The sequence below is a fragment of the Astyanax mexicanus genome, chromosome 19 (assembly GCF_023375975.1).
Source record: "Astyanax mexicanus isolate ESR-SI-001 chromosome 19, AstMex3_surface, whole genome shotgun sequence".
NCBI lineage: Eukaryota > Metazoa > Chordata > Actinopteri > Characiformes > Acestrorhamphidae > Astyanax > Astyanax mexicanus.
This window is the reverse complement of record NC_064426.1, coordinates 35,544,889-35,567,289: the sequence shown is the minus strand read 5'-3', so window position 1 is coordinate 35,567,289 and position 22,401 is coordinate 35,544,889. Positions and strand designations below refer to the sequence as shown.

At 39.8% G+C, this 22,401-nt stretch overlaps 1 protein-coding gene across 1 annotated transcript in view; it reads left to right on the top strand.

Annotated features, from left to right (window-relative positions):
• ngfra (nerve growth factor receptor a (TNFR superfamily, member 16)) overlaps window positions 1-15,163 on the top strand; it is a 74,625-nt gene extending 59,462 nt beyond the window's left edge. Inside the window, exon 6 of the mRNA XM_022664978.2 lies at window positions 14,169-15,163. Coding sequence (XP_022520699.2) covers window positions 14,169-14,221 — 53 coding nt within the window. The 3' untranslated portion in view covers window positions 14,222-15,163. The remainder of the gene's footprint in view (window positions 1-14,168) is intronic.
• Window positions 15,164-22,401: the final 7,238 nt, after the last annotated feature.

Genomic DNA, 22,401 nt, shown 5'->3' with positions numbered 1-22,401 from the left:
CATTTGGCCCAATTCCATATGGCCAGTGCTGCCAAACATCGGCTAAACTTGGGCCGATTCTTCACGCTATCTGAGATTTATCTGGCACCATTAATTTTCTGTATAATTTGCAATGTATTGTATCAAACCTTCAGAATCGGTACATCCCTAATGCTATCATAAACATCTTCAAATATTATGTTATTGTCTTATTTTTTCCATATTGTGTTCTTTAAGAAGGTGAAGGAGGAGAAGCAAGTTACATATATATGAGAGTGAGAGAGAGGGACAGGATGAGAGAGAGAGAGAGAGAGAGAGAGAGAGAGAGAGAGAGCACTTGAAAGAAAGAAGGAAGGAATGAGGGACAGAGACTGAAGAGGCCCAAGATTTTCCACGAATGTGAACTAGACACAGTGTCTGCACAACAATACAGATACACACACACACACAAACAGATACACACACAGACTCTTCTTTTCAGCTGTCGTGCTACTGTCCATCTGTCCGTTCATCCTGTTTCTGTCCTGCGTGTGTTCTGTGTCCAGTGTTCTGTTCTTCCACAACATCCCCCTCTCTCTCTCTCTTTCTTTCTTTCATTCTCTCTCACACACAAAAAGAAGCCCCGGGGCTTTTCACTTTGTTACTGTGCCTGTTGCAGGATGTCTCCAGCAGATGCCTCGTCTTTTTCTTGACAAACACACACACACACACACACACACACACACACACACACACACACACACACACACACACACACACACACTCACAGACTCACACACAGAGACAGAGACACTTAACAGGTGCAGAACTCTTCCAGAGATCTTCTTAGTTCGATTAAAAAAGGATTTTCTCCTCTTTGGATCCAGGCAGATTTGTATGGTAATCCTAGCAGGGGGTGGTTTAGACCAGAAGAACAGAGCTAAATTAGGATCACTCACAGATTCTGTGCTTTCAGATCTTCTGACCGCGCAGCAGATGAAGAGGGACGGCTCGTTCTAGATCAGCACTTTTTGTTCTGACTCACTCGGTTCTCATGGCGGCAGGCTCCAACGCATGCTAATCATTAATCAGCTGCTATTGTTTGGGTTTTCAGAGGAGCATGGGAAGGCCTAGATGGTACAACCACATGAAAGTAGCCTCAAAAAGCAGTCTACATTAAATATAGAAATATGCAGTGCCAGTCAAATGTTTGGACACCTTCTCATTCAATGCTTTAATTTGTTTCGTTTTTTTTTTCTACATTGTAAATTAATACTGGAGTGATTCAGACTATGAAGAAACACATAAGGAATCATGTAGTAACTTAAAAGTGTTTAAAAAAAAAATACTTATTTTGTTAAGAGTTAAGAGTTATCAGGGGTGCTGTTAACTTGTACTTTTTTTTGAGGCTGGTAAATCTAAAGAGATAGAACTCTTGCTCTACCATTTTTAAACAGTCCTGATGAGAGCCAGTTTTATCAGTTTTCAGTTTGCATTTTTAACGGTCTTTGCAACTGCACTTGAGGATCATTTCAAAGTTCTTGCCTGACCATCTTTTTTCAATTAGTATTTTTTCTTCTTGTTGGGTAGTTCTTGCCAACTAGTTGGGTAGTTCTTGCCATAATATGGATTCAAACATTACTCAAATAGAACTGTTCACTGTATACCTGTAACTCTAGGTGACTCCAGGTGACTCTACCTCATAAAGCTGACTGAGAAAATTCAAGATGCCAAGATGTGCAAAGCTGTGATCTAAGCAAGAGATGATGATACTTTAAATAATCTTAAATCTAAAACATATATTCTGCATTGTTTAACACTTTTTGTTAATTAAATAATTCCATATCCTTTTCTATATAGTTTGGGTAATTTTAGTATTAATCTACAAAGCAGAACATTTTAAAATAATACAAAAAATACATTGAATTAAAGGTGTGTCCAAACTTTTGACTTGTCCCGTACATACACAAGCGTAACCATTTATTGAATTTTATTATGAATGCTACAACGCATCAAAATGCGACTAATGCGTCTAATTTTAGGTTAGCCTGTAACATCACAAAAAAGTAGGTTCCAGTAATGTTCTGAAGACATGTAGCATAATGATGGTTTGCATCAAAACGGTAAATTTCATGCAACATTCCCAAAACTAAACACTGTATTTAGAACTTTTAGAAAACTTGACAGATTGAACATTCTACGACCGTTTAGAAAACCTCTTACCAAAAAACAAAAATTGTTAGCTTGGTGCCTTCATTTAAAAGGGCATCAACAAATATCTTACACCCCGTCTTACGCCCTCATGTTGCCAATTACTATCTTACACCCTGCCATCAGTCTATTTTCACACCTACCGCCTGCGTTGTTTCTGGCATATTGCTATCTTGACAATGAAAAACCAGTGCGCCACTTACTAAAATGAACCTAGACAGACGTGAACACAGGTGAATCTCCAACACGAGTAGAACCCTGCTTATTATGCACACTTGGACATGCAGCAGTGCACAAACCCATAGCGCGTGCCTGTTGTCAGCTGTGCAAACTTTTACTTTTAACTTTTTTCCTCTGCTGAGAAGCATTGGAAACTTTCAGGTTGCTGCGCCCCTGAAATAGCAAACCGCCAAAGTCAGAGCACATCTGGCTCTTAAAGGGAATAGAAATTGGCAAGTGACACGCTGATTGGTTTATTTTTTATCACATTATGCCCAAAACACACCCATAATCATTAAAAAAAAATAGTAAATTTTGCCTGCTTCGAGATGTGTAAGGTGTACTTTTCCTGTCGTTACGATAGCAAAGACACACTGACATGGACCAAATCGTGTTGCATGATGCACAGTTAATGGCTCGCTTATTTTAGATCGCTAAAATAAGGCCCATAGTGTGGAGTATATCTGAAACAGGGATAAAGCAGTAGAGTCTGAATGTAGTAAAGCACATTTCTGACCTAAACAGCAACTCAGCTGAATCCATACGCGTAGCCATCCTGCTATAAATAAATAATATAAAGTTGCGTGACACTTTCTTGGCTTCCTCAGCCTATATTTTTACCCAGTAGTGTGTGTGTGTGAGTGTTTTCCTGACTGGCTCATTAGCAGGTGTTTGTGACGAACAGCAGAGCTCGCTACAGACGGCTGCTGTCCCCCGGGCTGCTTAAAATTTGATACAACACCAGTGTTTAATGGCTGCTAATTAGCATTAGCCAAAAAACGTCTGTTGCCGCTAGAACGGAAGCCATTAAAATTCACATACTATGTGTGTGTGTGTGTGTGTGTTTATTTTTATGTGTGTGTGTGTGTGTGTGTGTGTGTGTGAGAGAGCACTCACATGTGTATGTGGTGGGTGGCAGTTAGCGGCGTAGCTACTACAGTCAACTCATTAAGCCACTCCGGGGAGCTGTGAATCTGTTGGATGAATCAGTAAAATTAGCACATACTTTATCGCTCCTGCACTGAAGACTTGATTTCTCATTATTTTCCCCCCCCTTTTTGAATCTTTCTTCTGATGTCCAGATAAAAGTGACTGGGTTTCTAAAATTTCCTTTCCTGTCTTGACACACACATGCATACAGGTTTAATGATGTGTACTGCTTTAAAGTCATACAGCAAAATATTTACTTTGAATTAGGGGTGGGCGATATGGCTCTAAAATAATATCACGATATTTCAGGGTATTTTTGCGATAACGATATACTTGGCGATATAGGAAAACTAAAATAATTAATTCATTTTAGGAATATAGTATAGTATAACAGAATAATCATAATGTGGCAAAATAAACGATATAGCATAAAATAATATAATGCAGCAAATAATATTGCAGAATATTTAGTGCATGCATATAAACTGCAAACTAAAACAATTATACAATAAATACACCTAAAGCTTCACAGTAAATAATAGACTACTTTTAAGACAGAACAGCCCTATTATCACAATATGGATTTTTAATATCATGATATTTCTGTGTCACGATATATTGTATACGATATAATATTGCCCACCCCTACTTTGAATATAGAAATAATATGATCTCTGGCCTTCTAGGCCATTCAAGGAGACAGGCAGTAGTTTTTCTTTTTTTTTTTTCAATAGAATGGTATTTATATTTAAATATAAAAATACACTAAAATCCACTTTTTCTTGTTCTTTGTGAAATAATAGGTCAATAGGTCTCTCTGAGTTTTATGTAATTTAGTTTATATGAAACTGTTCTTCAACCTCCATTGTCTGCAGTAGCTGGTAAAAGAAAATATTCAGAAAAACGAGTCGATCAGGAAAAGCACTCATGTCTACATCAACCCGTGAATTAGTATTCGTGGCCCCGCCCACCTCGGCTTGAGACCGCCCACAGGCAGCGCTAAAGCCGCCGTCTAGCTGAATGAGTGACACTGTCTCTTCAGATAGGAGCTAACAGAGTTAAGAACAGCATGGCAACTCCTGTGTTCCTGTGTTATTTGTGCAAATAACACATCAGTGTTACATGATTTCTCCAGTAATTCAGAGCTAAGGAACAAATGGTTAGAATTCTATGGAATGTCTATGGAACATCACCAGCAAAGTGCAATTGAGATAGGTATGTTTATTTTTAGAACAATTCTGTTTACACTAGTTAAAAATAAAAATCCCAGGGGTGGGTTTTTACTTTTTACTCTGGACCTAGACTACCCAGGTAACTAGGTTTACATAGGATCTCCAGTGGATTGTTTGTGTTTTATAGAGACTCTAAGACTAGATCAGTGGCTGTACTGCAACTAGCAGGGCATTATTACACATGTTGTAAAGTAACATATGACTTGCAAAGACTGTTATTAGTGTAAAAATGTCTTTATTTTAAAATGTTTCTAACTGTTGTCCATCTAAGAGTCATTTAGTCTCTTAAAAATGTAGCATTTGTGGTCTTGTCCAAGCACTGCTTGAACAAGGAATTGGTTTCAAGTCTACCACAGGAATGATGGTCTTGATACCTAAACTACACTACATAAATCACACTTCTGATTTTACACTTTATCTCTAAACACCTCCGGCTCTGATTAAACTGGTCCAATCCTAATCCAATCACACTGCGTGCTGGTTGTGTTCATACCTGACTTTTTTAATGTGGTCAAGTGAAATCTGAATGTGATCTGAATACTGAAACATGTTGATGCAAAGCGTTAACAATCTCAAAGGGCTCTGTGCCAGTTCTCATTAGTGTGAATCTCATTAGGAGTTTTGCCAAAGTTTTGTAAAGCTTGTCTTACAAGAGTTACGACTAAAAAAAAGAAAAACACATTTGTGGGTGTAGCATGAAGTCGCCAATTTAGAGAAATCATTTTAGATCTAGACCTAATAAAGCAACGTGACTAGTATAATAAGCTTAATTTTTGACTGAATTAACTAAAGTTTTAGACCTCCTTTGCTTATTAAACACTTAATATCACTTAGTAAAAATTAAGGTGCTTTGAGCAATGCTGTGAAAGAACCAATTTTGGTACTGCAAAGACATAGTTCAGTTTTCCTTAGTATAAAAGATGAGTATAAAATTAGATGAGCATTAATTATTGTTACTTTATTTTTTACAAGCTGTCTAAAACCCTTCCGGAACATTTCCGCAACCCACTTTTGGGTCCCCAACCATTACTTGTGTCACCTCCTCGCCGTGTTTTGTCTGTTCTCGTGCCTGTGTGTTGTTCCCACGTGACCCCTGCTCCTCCCTTAGCTAAACAAAGAACAAAGGACAAGGGCTAAGGCTATGAAAACGAGGGCTAAGCTAGAGAACATGAGAACGACAAAACAGAGGTTAGTGCAAAGACCGACGAGGGACAAGTGACAGAGGAGGGCTAACATGAAACACACTAGAAGTGGAAACACCTGGGGAAGGGGCGGAGCTACAAATGAGACACGTGGTGGACTACTGAGACAGGGGTCAAGTGGGAACAACACAGGCGCGAGAACAGACAAAACAGGGCGAGGACGTGACAACTTGAGAATCGCTGATAGAGCAGCTTGTTTTATTTTCATATGGAGCACCTATAGATGCTGACAGTAGATGGCTTGCTTTAGATTAAACTGTTAGCCACCTTGTTTGGTCCATCTTGACACCACAAAAGCCCTGTTTGTGTTGAATTCCTATTTGCACGAGCCAGTAGGCTTCTGTAAGTGAACCATGAGGTGGGTCAGATAACAGCAACAGTGATTAATGGCCACTCTAACCACTTCAATGCGAAGCATTGGCTGCTGAAAACGCTCGGAAACGATTTTTCTGAAAACCCTTCGGCTATACAGTACGTGTTCAAGTGCAGACAGTTGGAAAGGCTACAGTGTCGGTATCAAAGCAGAGCGCAATTTGGGGCGGTGTGAAGTAAGGCTCGTAGCCCAAGGCTACGGAGAAGATTTCCCTCAGGTAAACTCCGCCGCTCTACAAGCCCAGCCTCCGTCAACAGGATCAACTGCAACAGCAATTTTTCCTTTTTCTTCTTCCTCGGCCTTCCATCCTCTACTGCTCTTTCGGACCCACTGGGGAATGGAAGGATGGATGAGTGGATGTCAGCGGAAGGGGAAGAGGGGTGAAAGGGTGTTTAATTTTTAAAAGTGTTCCATCTGCTTCGCTGCTTCTCTAAGCGTGACCTGAGGCTCAACCACCGTTCTACATGAAGAGCATTCACGAGAGCCGTCACTCTCTCTTTCTCTCTCGCTTTCTCGCTCTATTCAGCACTCTCGCGCAATCTCTTTGTATTGCTTTGCCGCTGTTTGTGTACCTCTGCCACTTTCCATTCTCACTTTATTGTTTTTAATAACATTCTGTCATCCACCTCCCTGCAGGGAACCGTGCTCTCGTTTTCCTTCTCTCTTTTCTTTACATTGCTCACGAAGTCAGTTCTGCTTCCTTCGACTAAGACCAGCAGGTATTCATATGCCTGTGATCAAGGGAAACAGCCTTAGGATAAAAGGATGTACAGTGTAGAGCATAAAACAAAGTTTAATACATATAGATTCAGAATCCTGGCCTCTCAGAGGCGATTTAATGTAGGGAGTGAACAGCGGCATTCGCCTTGGGCGGCACAGCAAGGTTGGGTCTTACTGTGATGAGGAAAAATGGATGTATGCAAACTGTAGACACCTTTAAGCTAGAATGTTGTAAAGCCTGATAACAAGTGGTCCTCTGGATGCTGACAAAACAGGTCCAACTGTTCCCAAAGATCAATGGAATCTACAAGACCATTAAAGGTGCTATCTTTAATATCTTTCTCCAAGACCTTTTAAAGTCCTGGAATTTACGAAAGCAGTAAAACCTAGCAGTAAAAAGGGACTAGTTGACCAGATTGTGGAGTTTTTACCATTATAGCCAACATTGTGGACATCTAAACTTATTTTAATTGAACATAAGCACTTTACTCTCCCATGTAAACATTTTTTTAGGAAGGAAATTTGTGTAGTTTCCAGTAAAGTCCAGTGCTCGTTTGGCTTTGAAAGAAAATGTTTTTTAAGCATTAAAGTTTTCTTTACTTCTGCGCTCCCCAGCGGCAAGACCTGCAAAATTACAAGGGTCCCCTATTTCCGGCCACCTTACATTTAGCTTAAAATACCCTATATTAGCTGGAAAATATACAGCTTTTATTTTAACAATAACAACTCTTAACATAATATTGGTGGCTGATAATGTGTGTAATAATGCAAATTATTTTTATGGACAACATCAGGCCACAACATCTTGGCCTGAGCCGCTCCAGCGGCTTTCTAGTGGTGTATAATGACATTGCATTTGTCTTTTGTGGGCATCCATACACTGATTACTTCAGGAAAACATGGCGACACCCTTGTTCACTTAGAATTAGGATAGGTAGTGTACAACACAAAAAATAAAAATAAAAAGTCATTGCGCTATGAAAATGCAGTGCACACTCCACACAGTTCTTTACGACCCACAGATTCACAACATTGTTAGCAATGTTAAAATAATGTTTTAAGATGGGATTTTTTGTAAGAATAAAGTTTAAGTGTTAGTCTAAGGCGGGAGGAGACTTGTTTGAAATTTCCTCAATGCGATTGGCAGACAGGGAAAGAAAACTGCGCAATAGGCAGTACTGGCTGAAAATAGGGGGCGGCCGAAAATAGGGGACCACACCTTAATGCTCTTATTCTTGTTCCTCAAAGCATTCTTGAGCAGTATGTTTGGTGTGGCAGAGGGCATTATACAACTGAAACAGGAAATTGCCAAGTGGTGAATGTTTGCAATGATGTTTAGGTAGGTAGCACATCATTTTCTAGTGGAACCTAGACCAGAACCTCTTACTTTTAGAGGCATGGAACTGACAAAACTTCTAAAAAGCTGTCTTGGGTATCTAGGCATTAGGTAGAAGAATTAAATTCCTGGAAGTTAAAAAGTGGTGTTACCACAGAAGGGGTTTGGGCCAATAGGTACAAGAATTCAATTCCTGAAAGTTGCAAAGTGGTGCCAATGGGTAGCACATGGAAAACTAACATCTTCAGTACATGAATGCCCAGACCCAGGGTTTTCCCATAGAACCCTGGTCAGAGCATTAAACTCCAAGAGATTTAAAGTCAAAAACCAGGAATGTGCCAAATGGCGAATGTTCGCAATGATGTTTAGGTCATTTTCTAGTGTAACCTTTGTCAGAGCATCACACCTCAAGAGGCATGGAGTCTACAAGGGTTTAAAAGGTTATCTTCGGTATCTGGCATAAGGTATAGAAATTCAATTCCTGGAAATTGAAAAGTGGTGTTCCTACAGAAGGGGTTTGTGTCAATAGGTACCTTATAGCTAACTAACGTCTACAGTACATGAATCCCCAGATCCAGGGTTTTCCAGTTGAACCCTGGCCAGAGCATTACACCCCAAGAGGTATGAAAAGGTTTTCAGATTGGGGAGCTCAGTGTATGCAACACCTTGAACACTTTATTATTACGCTCCTCAGGCATTCCTAAACAATATGTTCAGTATGGCAGGCTGCATTATCCTTCTAAACAAAGGAATTGCCGAAGGGCGTACTGTATATCTGCAGCAATGGTTAGATAGGTAGCACATGTCAAACTGATGTCTACACGAGAGCCAAGACCATGGGTTTTCCACTAGAACATTGACAAGTTCCAAGGAGCTTTGTTTATTGATGATGGCTAAATGTAACACTTTTAACCAAATGCCCATGCATCTACTCCTTCAGTTTTATAGTTGGAAAAACCAACACCAGAACATCCTAAACTGGAGAAACGCTAACCTCTTATCCCACAGACTCTCAGCACCAGACCTGTCCATTTTATCGGAGCTTCAGAACCCAGTTTACTACATGGCCAGTGTGAACACAGGGTTAGGAGGTATAATTATGTTTGGACAAAGGAAAACATTGCATTCCAGCATAAGAACCTTATCCTATCTGTGAAACATGGTGGTGGTAGCATGGTTTGAGCTTGTTTTACTGCATCTGGGTCAGGATTGCTTGCCTTCATTGATGGAATAATGAATTCGAAATTATATCAGAGAATTCTAAGAGAAAAGGTTGATGAACTGGGAAGTATAGACTGTTTCTCTGGTCTAAAGGATGGTAGACTCTATTTGTTTCTCTGGTTTAAAGGGTGGTAGGCTCTATCTGTTCCTCTACTGGTGTAAAGAATGGTAGACTATCTGTTTCTCTGGTATAAAGGAGGGTAGACTCTATCTGTTCTTCTACTGGCTTAAAGGATGGTAGACTCTTTCTGTTCTTCTACTGGTTTAAAGGATGCTAGACTCTATCTGTCCCTCTACTGGTTTAAAGGATGGTAGACTCAATCTGTTTCTCTGGTTTAAAGGACGGTAGACTCAATCTGTTTCTCTGGTTTAAAGGACGGTAGACTCAATCTGTTTCTCTGGTTTAAAGAATGGTAGACTCAATCTGTCCCTCTACTGGTTTAAAGGATGGTAGACTCAATCTGTTTCTCTGGTTTAAAGGATGGTAGACTCAATCTGATTCTCTGTTTTTTAAAGGATGGTAAACTCTTTGTGTTTTTTTTAGTTAAAAGGAGGGTAAACTATCGACTTCTCTGGTTTGAAGTATGGTAGGCTCTATCGGTTTCTCAGGTTTAAAGGATTGGTAGACTCTCTCTGAATTTGCGTCATGCAGCAAGACAATGCCCCTTGGTAGAACAAGTCGTTCTACCAAAGAATGGATCAAGAAGGATAAAGTCTTGACCTTAATCCAATCAAAATGTTGATTAGGGACAGGAAGCAAGCAGTTGTGAGGAACTATAAGGAAATATCCCACCAATATCCCAATGTTTTTAGCTATTAAGTAAGGAGAAAGCCAGTGTGCAGGAATGAAGAACACTGTAAACAGACCCTCTGTATTATATCTGCACTTAAACTAGCTAATTAGACAGCCATGTTTATGCAGAGGCACAACAGTAGCAGCATTAACTCTTGTTTATCGCGCTGGGTTAGGGATGCTGTGGATAGACATGATGTCACAGAGTATAAGACAAGAATAAATAATGAATGAAATAAATAAATAACTAGACAGGCGTTGTATGGGGTGCAGCAGAGCACTGTTGTGGCGCTGCGCTGGCACAGTGCTGCAGTGATCCAGACACAAAACGGAACCACGCAACTCAAAAGACCCTCTCCGCATTCCGGAACCGTTTCCATGGCTCCCCACAATTGACAACAGATTGAGGGGTTAGTGGGAAAATGGGGCGTTTGTGTGGCACGCTGAATGTAGTAATGATTGCAGTTAAACTGCTGGAGGAGGAGGAGGAGGGGGGGGTGGGTTGGGCGTGGGGGCGAGTCTAGCTTGAGAGAACTGTCATTAGGTAAAAACAGAATAGAATCATGAGCTCAAAAGCTCCCAAACAACCATGAGAAAGTGCAGAGTGTGCAGTGATGAAATCATGGTATAAAGAAACATGCTAATAGTCCTTTATATAGTGACTATCACAAAAAGTGGTGTAAGGGCTGGGTAGTGGAAACAGTACCAACACAGTAGAGTACTATATTCTATACTCCAATTGTAATGCATGAGAAACAGTAGAGAATTTGTGATTGGGTCCAGTTGGGCCAGGCCTAGACCATTTTTTAATGGTTCATGAAGTTTTTTCAATTTTTTTGAGGATGGTATTAAAAATTTGGATGTTAAATGGTTAAAGGAAGGAATGGTTTAAAGGATGGTAGACTGTATGGAATTCTCTGGTTTGAAGGATGGTAGATTTGATCTGTTTCTCTGGTTGGAAAGATGGTAGACTCTATCTGTTTCTCTGGTTTAAAGGACGGTAGACTCTATCTGTTTCTCTGGTTGAAAGGATGGAAAAAAATGTCTACCATCCTTTAAACCAGGGAAATATATACAGTCTACCATTTTTCCAACCAGAGAAACAGATAGAGTCTATCTGTTCCTCTACTGGTTTAAATGATGGTATACTGTCTTTTTCTCTGGTTTAAAGAATGATGGACTCTATCTGTTCCTCTACCTGTTTCTCTGGTTTAAATGATGGTAGACTGTCTTTTTCTCTGGTTTAAAGGATGGTAGGCTCTATCTGTTCCTCTACTGGTTTAAAGGATGTTAGACTCTATCTGTTCCTCTACTGGTTTAAAGGATGATAGACTCTACCTGTTTCTCTACTGATTTAAAGTATAGTAGACTCTATCTGATTCTCTGGTTTAAAAGATGGTAGACTCTATCTGTTTTTTCTGGTTTAAAGGATGGAAGACTCTATCTGTTTATCTGGTTTAAAAGATGGTAGATTCTATCTGTTCCTCTTCTGGTTTAAAGGATGGTAGACTATATCTGTTCCTCTACTGGTTTAAAGGATGGTAGACTCTATCTGTTCCTCTGTTGGTTTAAAGGATGGTAGACTCTATCTGTTCCTCTGTTGGTTTAAAGGATGGTAGAATCTATCTGTTCCTCTGTTGGTTTAAAGGATGGTAGACTCTATCTGTTTCTCTACTGGTTTAAAGGAGGGTAGACTCTATCTGTTTCTCTACTGGTTTAAAGGATGGTAGACTATATCTGTTCCTCTGTTGGTTTAAAGGATGATAGACTCTATCTGTTTCTCTACTGGTTTAAACGATGGTAGACTCTATCTGTTCCTCTACTGGTTTAAAGAGCGGTAGGCTCTATCTGTTCCTCTAGTGGTTTAAAGAGCAGTAGGCTCTATCTGTTCCTCTAGTGGTTTAAAGGGCGGTACTGTCTTTTTCTCTGGTTTAAAGAGTGGTAGACTATCTGTTTTTTACCTGGTTTAAACAATGGTAGGCTCTATCTGTCCCTCTACTGGTTTAAAGAATGGTAGACTCTATCTGTTCCTCTACTGGTTTAAAGAGCGGTAGGCTCTATCTGTTCCTCTACTGGTTTAAAGAGCGGTAGGCTCTATCTGTTCCTCTAGTGGTTTAAAGAGCGGTAGGCTCTATCTGTTCATCTAGTGGTTTAAAGAGCAGTAGGCGCTATCTGTTCCTCTAGTGGTTTAAAGGATGGTAGACTCTATCTGTTTCTTTACTGGTTTAAAGGATGGTAGACTCTTTCTTTTTCTCTACTTTAAAGGATGGTAGGCTATTTGTTTTTACTGGTCTAAATTATGGTAGACTATCTGCTTTATTGGTTTAAAGGATGGCATCACTCACTGTTGTTAAAATAGACTTCTTTATTTAATTAACAGCATGATGTTTCTGCCCACACTTCAAGGCCTTCATCACATATACCGAACACTACACAAGACTCGACTCCTCTAAAAGCATTTGTAAATGAAGAGCAGGTGTGGTCCACCAATGGGAAGGGGGGGGTGGATCCAGTCCTTTTCTACCACATCTAGTGGCCTAAATAGAGAGAAACAAGAAACGTCCACATTAGATCAGTAATTCCATCAACATGTGACAGGTTAAAGGTACAATACATTCAGAAATACATTGTAAAATCTGTTTCTAACTTAGGTCCCCTCGAAGTGAGGGTGAGGATGATGTATCCAATAGGTTTCCCTAGACTTCCCCCATCTTTAACCACAACCTGCTATGGAATGACCTCAATCTTTTAAATGTTGTTCCATATGATTGCTAATATCAGCCACAAATCACAAATCCTCGTTTGTAGCTTCCTTTAGGTTTAACCCACAAAGAACAAATCCCATAGACATCAAATAGCACATTTGACCACGTTACATGAATTACCAATAATGAGCATTTAAATTTTGATTGACAGCTACATTCTGAGTGCAAATCCCACATTTATAATTCCCTAATGGAACCTGTATACCTTGAAACTTTGACAACCATGTTCTTAATATTCCTTACTCTGCAAAATGTCAAAGATTGAGATGTCTGGAAGGTATTCCCTAGAGTTGCGTCACATTTTTGAAAAATAAAATCCGAAAAAAGTTCCTATCTCTAAAAAAGTTCCATGTCCTGTATCTGTCTTTTTTTTTTTAAGAAAAGCTCTCTGCAGGGTGATGTAACTGCAACTTAATGATGATTTATAACATTCTAAAGAAACGTCCGGCTCCAACTGCAAAATTTTTGCGGCCACTGTTTCAGAATCTTACGAAACTTCAAGAAATTGCATAAAGTGCAGTTTCAAAACTCGGAAGCAGCTGAAATGAATGAATAAATGGGTGGATTGATAGATAAGTGTATAGATGGATGATTTGTGATTCGATGGTTCAGTTCAATTAACGTATCAATACCAATGAAAAATCGAGTTACAATTGAAAATTATAATTATAACTAGTGGTGTCAATTGATAAAAAAAAATTAATTTGATTAATCACAACAATATTCTGTGATTTACTGCGATTAACAGCACTTGTTCTTTTGTTTTTAGTGGGACGTGTCGTGCAGAGTGTCGCAGCTGGAAGCAGTGAGCGCAGCACATACCGTGCTCTTAGTGTATAAACAGCATGGAGCAGCAAAGACAGTGTTTGTTCATAGCAGTATATTATCTAATCTAATAGTATCATCCGATTAAACTGCGCCTTATCACCAGTTTAGCTCAATGAAAAAGAAGTATATTTGCTAACTGGGTCTAAACACAAGTCGTTTAGTCGTTAAAAAAAAACATGATTGTCTACAATAACCATTGTATCGATGTTCCGCTGAGTGGGCACAGATCTCAATGCTAATGATGGAAGCATGAAATCTGTATGCGACAGCAAAATAGGTCATGATTGCTCAATTTTTGCTAAATCATGATGTCAGGAAATGCAAAGTGCAAGTGCTAACTCTTCCTCTCTTCTTTCTTTTCCGTGTGTCTTTCTCTCTAGTGGTGAGGGTGGATGGGGGTCCTCAGCCTGACCCTTCTCCACCACAGGCCTGAGGGACGAGTGAAGGGACGACATCGTCAAGCGGAGGAAAGAGAAAGAAGAAGAAGTGAGAAGGAAGACAATGAAGGAGCAGGAAGAGCAAGAAGGACTGTGGGAAGTGTGAGATTTTACTGGTCGTTCACGAACTGGTTCCGTTGAACCGTTGGCCAGTCTGTGAGACCAGACTGCACCAGACCTGTTAAGCTCCAGCGGCACCCAGTATGGACATCACATAGATGCTCTGGATCATCTGGGCTTAAAGAAACCACTTGCTCCAAAACCACTTCTGCATAATTACCGCCGCGTTAGCCGCAAACGTCAAGGTCGAGGCCTTCACGAGGCCTCCTCCCAGCTCAGATCACACCCGTAGCTGAAGTCTGAGGTGACCGTTTGATCTGAATTACGCTTCAGACGCTTTACACTCTTCACTTTTCACGACACCTGAGCTCCTTTGATGTTCCAGATGACGAGAGCCAGGCATCTGAGGGTATCGTTTATTCTGCACCACCAACCAAATCTAAATGGCCTTATAGCATTCCTTAATGTCTATTATAGAGCTTTGAAGATGTATAGTCCGCCATACATTTATGTATGTATGTATTAAACCATGTGTTCATGTTTTCCAATAACAAAGTAACCAATCAAAGTATCAATCAATCAGTGCACCAGGCCATCCTTGTGGACACTTACTGGACAAGTATAGCACTAACACAAAACAGCAGAAGCAGCAACAGCCCCTCTCGGATGTATGAACTGTAAAGATCCTTGAAGGTGTTGATCCTTGAAGCGAAATTGTTGAAGTAGCAATCACACCTTTAGAATCCTGCTAAACTTCCTAATACCCGATTCCTGATGAACTTCTTTCTTCTAGACCTGGCTCTGGAGACTCTCTTGAGAATAAGAGACAATGCAATGCCTCAAATCAATAGAAAAACAATCCATGCTATCCTTCCTCATTTTTAGTTCAGTCTCATTTATTCTCCATTCCTGACATGCCCACGAAGAAGAAATGAAAAAACAGGAACAGAAAAGGAAACGGTCAGATTCCTCCAATCAGGGTGCTTCACCAAGTGTTAAAAGGTTGCAGCAGGAGCTGCCCTTTAAGGACGAGGCCTAGTGAGCAGCATTGCTTTCAGTCCTAATGGTGGTAGTGGTGGTGGTGGTTCTGTGGGCTTAGAAAAGCTGATCCAGGAACAGCAAGTGTATGCGACATCTCGAAAGGTGACATTTACCGACCTTTACTTTTGTAATGACTCAGATCTATACTTAGCTCTCTCTCTCCCACCGTCTCTTTCTCTCTCTCTCTCTCTTTCGGCAGATATCTTTTTTCTGATAAACCCACATACAGTGTCTGTTTCCGAATACACATGCTTATATATATATATATAGAGAGAGAGAGAGACGCACACACTCGGACACACACGTACATTGCAATGCATCATATTTCCCGTTTATACCGCCTCACCTCAGCCAGGTTTATGTTTCGCGGTCTGATCATTCTCTCAGGCTCGCATCGCATCTCCCTAAGCCTGAGAAGCAGCAGTGATTCTGTTATTCTCTTATTTATAGCGTAGCATCGGCATGGTGCAGCGCTAATCGGCAGCAGTGCAAGCTGGCCAACTGTCAAAGTCTTAAGCCAGTCGGACACAGGAGACCACTCGACCTTTATAGACAGTGTAGTCACTCTCCTTCTTCTGTATCAGCCCTCAAAAACATGGCCAAAAGGATGTGATGATTTACAATTTGGTTTATTAATACAAAACAGAGGCGTCACAATTTTTTTTGCCGCATGCTCTAAAGCCACTCTTTGATGCATTAATAAAGAAAGTTCAATAAAGGTTTGAAGGCAAAATTGTTGAAAAAGTTCTGATTGACTGTAGCAGCTATCAAACCGTCAAATCCTATCAAATCCTGCTGAGCTTCTTGATTCTCTCAGAAGGAAGTGTCAGTTTGCAATGCAATATATCTAATGGTGTAAGTGTGTCTTTGCTATCGCAACAACAGGAAAAGTACTCCTGGAAGCGTGGCTCGAAGCATGCAAAAGGCACGTAATAATTCTATTAATTAATCATGGGTGTGTTTTGGACTTAATAGGCAACAAACCAATCAGTGTGTCACTTGCTGATTTCAATTACATTTAAGATTCAAGTGCGCTCTGACTTTGGTAGATTGCTATTTCAGAGGCGCAGCTACCTGGACATGTCCAACTTAAGCTTTGCAAGAAAAAAAACTGACCTGCTCGTGCACACTCGTTCATTCTGTTTAGTGTTGATGTAAAAGTTTGCATAGCTGCCAACAGACACAGTGTAGGTTGTTTTCAGTCAGTGGGGCACCTGTGTTTTCTGTTGACAACATAGCAATATGTGAAAAAATTACCTGAACACCCCTTAGTTCAGGACCGTCACACCCATTGGCATAGAAATATATATTTACAAGCACTGTTAAAGACACAAGGCACAAGGTGTAAAAAATGACACTTGCTGTGTTGTAAGATAGCGGTAAGCATCACAACACACCTTGTGCAGGGTGTAAGATGGGGCCCAGAGTTTTATTCGTCATCTCCACCTAGCAGAGCTCATCTATAGTGACAATTTACAATAGTCACAAATTTGTCTTGGTGGAGATGACCCATCCCAACAACTACTATTTCAATCTAAATCAATCTTCCTTCTGAATAGCGTTGCAACCTGACACTTTCTTCTGTTTTCGCAGGTGATTACAATTTCGATCCAAAGGCGAAGATAGAGTGCTTGGTTATCTTTACTAAAGAACCCTTGAAAAACTCTTTCTTTTAAGGTTATATCCACAAGCGAAAAACGCGAGCCACTGGTCTTAAATACGTTTCCCAACAAAATCCAATTCTGAGCTCAAGAGCAATTGAATTTTTCCCTTTATTACCTACAGTCAGAACAAATGGTTTGACGCCACAAGCGTTTAAACTCGAGAGCCATTTCTTTGAACGCCGACAGTAATACAATGCGACACCATGTATCGTTACAGCCCTAACAAACAACACTCAAAGACTCATCACCACTGCAATTCCCACACTGATATCCTTGTGATTCATCCACACTTATGATTTCTATCCACTCTATCTCGCCATGTCTGGCTCATATCCCCACCACCATATGTGCCTCCTCTCCTCTCTCTCTCTCTCTCTCTCTCTCCATTTCTCCTCAAGGCAAACTAAATCCAGGCCACTGGGTAAATGATTCATGCCATGGCTGCTGAATGGGACACATGTGGTAGACTGTGGTCCATTAGAAGCTCTAATGCGGTTGGTTTCCTTGGCCAGCTCAGCATCAGTGTACCAGCGTTGGTCATGTTCTTCACGAAGAAAGGGAAAGTGCCATGTCACCATACTGGAAATGTTGCTCGTGATGAGATTATGTCATCAAAAAAATGACAGGCAAGTTCAGCCCCTGATCCTAAAAAGTTGGAACACTGTGTAGAATGAAGATGAATGAACGTAGATACAGAATTCAATGATTAGCAGATCTCATAGACCTATTTAAAGTAAAAGAAAATAAAACACACATATCAGAGACTTTTTACTATGAAAAATCATTGAAACCATGAAAAACTTTCTTATATGCATTTAGAACTTGATGGCAGCAAAGCATTCCAAAGATCCTTCTCAAAGATCCACCTCAAGATGCTGTGCTGAATGCTTTCTGGTTGGCCAGTTCCTCAACCACACTCTTCTTCTATGGATCCATGCTTTTGTAATAGATGCGGCATGAGCTTTGGCATTGTCTTGCTGGAATATGTACGTAAGTTCTTTCCCTAATAAGACGGGATGTGATTGCCTGGATGGGAGCATTCAGTATGTTGCCCTAAAACCTTTAAATACTATTAAGCATTCTGTTTTTCTTTACAAAAAAAATCTTGTTTCTACCATTGTGATGCAAGTGAGGGAAGTGAGGAGGCCAATTGCTGGAGTTTTGGAAGAAAAATGTTGTCCTGTTGGAAGCATTCATTCTTTTCGGCATTTCTTACTTTTGCCCCTTTCAAAGAAGGCCTTAGATACACCACCCTGGCCCAAAAACAAAAAGGGCGCCACCTGGACCTGGATTTAAGTAAGTAAATGATGTGGGGTTGATGCTGCAGTTGGTCTGCAGGTTTAGGTTCAGCAACAGTATGTGCTGAAAGAATGAGGTCAGCTGACTACCTGAATATACTGAATATAGACCAGGTTATTCCATCAATGGATATTCCAAGATGACAATGCCAGGACTCATGGTGCTGGAATTGTGAAAGAGTTCAGGGTTCAAAAAACATGAGATCATCATTTTTACACATGTATTGAGAGAGTTCACCACAGAGTCCAGATCTTAACCTCATTGAGAATCGTTGGGATGTGCTGGATGGAGAAGAGAGGCTTTGTGCAGCGGTTGGTCAGACTCTACCATCATCAATGCTGCTGCAAGATCTTGGTGAAAAATTAATCCAGCAACACTGGATTGATAAAATAAATCTTGTGACACTGCAGAAGCTTATCGAAACAATGCCACAGTGTAAAGTGTGTAAAGCAATCAAAGCTTAAGGGGGTCCATTGAAATATTAGAGTGTATTTCAGCAAGACAATGCTTAAACCACATGCTGCTGCATCCACTACAACAGCATGTGTTTTCCTTAAGAAACATAGAATGATTTGACAGAAATTTACCTGAACACTACAATTTTTTTTGCCCCTTACAAGGACAAGGTCTTACAAATGTCACCAAGACAATGCTAAACCACATGCTGCTGCATCCTTTACAACAGCATGGCTTCACAGAAGAAGAGTCCTGGTGCAGAACTGGCCATCCTGTTGTCTAGTCTTGGACAAAACACATATAGCACATCATCCGGCTCTCAAATTTTGAAGTTTGTTGGAAGTGAGTTGGGGGGTGGGACTTTCGAATCGGACAGTTCTTCGCGCCTGACACCCCTGGCTGAAACTCCACCCACTTTGACTAGGTCTGCCTAACAACAGAGCGATCTATATTCTGATTGGCTCAACGATAGTACATTATAATATACAGCCGATGGATTGGCGAGCGTGAGAAATACCATGTGTGGCGTGTGAACTCACTGAGGTGCGTGTGTCACACGCTCAAAGCGTGAGACTTGAGAACACTGCACATCATGAAATGGCAAATCCTTGACCCTCTCCAAACTTTTTTCTCATGTGTTGCTGCCATTAAGTTCTAATTGAGTAACATGTCTAATTTCGGTAACACTTTAAAATAAGACTCCCTTTATAAAGGGTTATAAATGGTTTACAATTAGTTTATTAATGGTTACTAATTAGGTTGTAAATGCCTTAAAAATTAATAATCAGTTATAACACATACGTAGAAAGGGCAACAATATAGATGGCTGTGGGTTCACTATTTGACAAACAACAGCTCATTGTTGCCCTTTCTATGTATGTGTTATAACTGATTATTAATGGTTATTTTTAAGGCATTTACAACCTAATTAGTAACCATTAATAAACTAATTGTAAACCATTAATAAACCCTTTATGAAGGTTGTCTTATTATTTTAAAGTGGTACCATAATTTCCTCTGATACGCTTTTTTTAAAATAGAAATATAGGTCTACAAAATTTGAAATGCATTGCATTCTCTATACCAGGGGTGTACAAATTATGGCCCGCGGGCCATTTGGGCCAAGAGTCTAAAAGCGGAGAGAATGCGCATTTCTAGTGCAGAAAAACGGACCAAAGAGTCTAAAAGCGGGAGGGTGTGCATTTCTAGCACAGAAAAACGGGGCAAAAGAGTCTAAAAGCGGAGAGGGTGCGCATTTCTAGCACAGAAAAACGGGGCAAAAGAGTCTAAAAGCGGAGAGGGTGCACATTGCAGAAAAAGTCTAAAAGTTGCCGTGATTAAGGAGTTTAATATTAAGAGACATTATGAAATTAAACATCAGTTTGAAAAATCTTAGTTTACACAACACTGTCAAAGATAAAGATAGTACGTCAAGTAAAATGGTGTGTAAATGAAATAATCAGGAAAAAAGTATTATTTAAATTGGTATATTTCATTATTTGTTTTATTACAGAGTCTGTGGCCCGTGACTTCAAATATATTTCTCCTTCTGGCCCCAACAAAAAAAGTTTGGACACCCCTGCTCTATACATTAACGGTCATGAACTTTTTATACAGCATCCCGACTTTCCCGGAATTTGGGTTGTAAATTGATCATGCTGTGCGAGCTTAGAACAGTCCGGATCAGTCTGCATGCTGTCGTGACGAGCACATGCATTCAGTGCACGCACCACAACGGAAGAACCCAAATCAGCTCATTTCACCTGCTGTTTTCCTTGGATTGCGTCCATCCTTAATTAAGCTAATGAGCAGAATTATGGGCCTGGGTAGAGAGGCATTCAGCAAACCATACACACACATTAATACACACACACACACACACACACAGAGCAGCACCAGTTTAAATGTGTCTGCCCTCTGCGCACATTTTAGCGTTAGCCATTATTCCTAGAAGCATTTGTGAAAGTGGATAAAATCTGACTTAAACAGACAAATTTTTCAGTTCAACTTTGAAAAAAAAAAAGGTTTGTGTCACTTCAGACCGTAATATAAACACAGTCAATTTAAACTAGATTTGAAATCAAATTAAAATATGCCTTGAATCCAATTGAAACAAATATTTAAACTGTACAGTTCTCTAAAGTGGGCAAACCCAGTTTGAACTGGATTTGAAATCACATGTACATTTTTCTTGACTTCTGTTGAAAAAAAAGAGGTGAATTTACATTTGTGACATTTCAGTTTTGATATAATGTGAAAGCAAATGATTTGAACCAGATTTTAAACCATATAGAAATATGGCTTCAGTTCAACTAGGAAAAGTACAAAGTACAGAATAACCAGATTTGTTATTCAGTAGAACTTCAATAGAACTTCAGTTCAGTTATTTGTTACTAGTTGGCAAAAAGTTCTATGATGTGAACATAGTCGATCTGAATTGGATTTGAAACCAAATAGAAATGTGAATGGAATCAAACTGGTAAAAAGTCAGATTTGTGACACTTTACTTTTGTAGCCAATTTAATTGTTTCCCATCAAATTGAAATGTGGCTTCAGTCCAGTTGGGAAAAAGACAGATTTGTGTCAGTTCATGTCTGTGATGTGAACATAGCCAATCTGAATTGGATAAAACTGATAAAAATTATTTTTACAAAAGTCAGATTTGTGACACAGCTCATTTCATTTTTTTTTTCTAATTGAAATATGGCTTCAGTGCAGTTGGGAAAATTCAGATTTGTGTCAGTTTATTTCTGTGATGTGAACATAGCCACTCTGAATCAGATTGAAAACCACGCCAAATTGTGAATTGAATCAAACTTGTAAAAATGATTTTATGAAGTCAGATTTGTGACACTTTGGTTTTGTGGCTTTAGTATAGTTAGAGGAAAAAGAGCCAGATTTGTGTCAGTTCACTTCTGTGGTGTGAACATATGCAATTTGAATTGCATTTGAAACCACATAGAAATGTAAGTTGAAACCTGCTGGTAAAAATAATTCCAATATGTGAACTTTTTTGAGTCAGATTTGAAACCACTTAGAAACGTGTTTTGAATTCAGTTGGTTTGACATACAAACATGTCATATAAGTCAGATTTGTGTCTAGTCACTTTTGCAATGTGAACACAGCCAAAGTGAGGAAGAGGGGGGGTTTGAACGGCAATAAAACCAACACAGTGTTGATGAACCTTTAACTGTAAAATAATGCAGTATTACCTTTTTATTTTATTTTTTTATTTAGACTTATCATAAATATTGTATGTGTGATTACTCTGGGCCTGGACCAATCAGGATTTTTTTTTTTTCTGATCCTGGTCCATCTGGTCCATGGCCACGTTGCTTTGTTCTGCTGTGACTGTAATTCTCTTGGCTGATAGTATGAAGCATGGCTTGGCGTGTTAGGCTGAGGTCTATGCTGTAACTTCACCTCCTGCATCTGGCGGAGCTACAGAAGAGCCTGTTAGCCTGCATTATGCTTCAGAACTGACCCCTCCCCTCCTCCTCTACACCGGGAACATTCCATTAAACCATTCTATGGAGCATATCATTGCTCTCCATAGCTAGCCAACTAGCTACGTTTGGGTTTAATGTGTTTTATGGCTCCATCACCTAACTCGCTGGGGGCTTGCTCTGCTGTTTGTTGTCAGGTCGGCCTATTT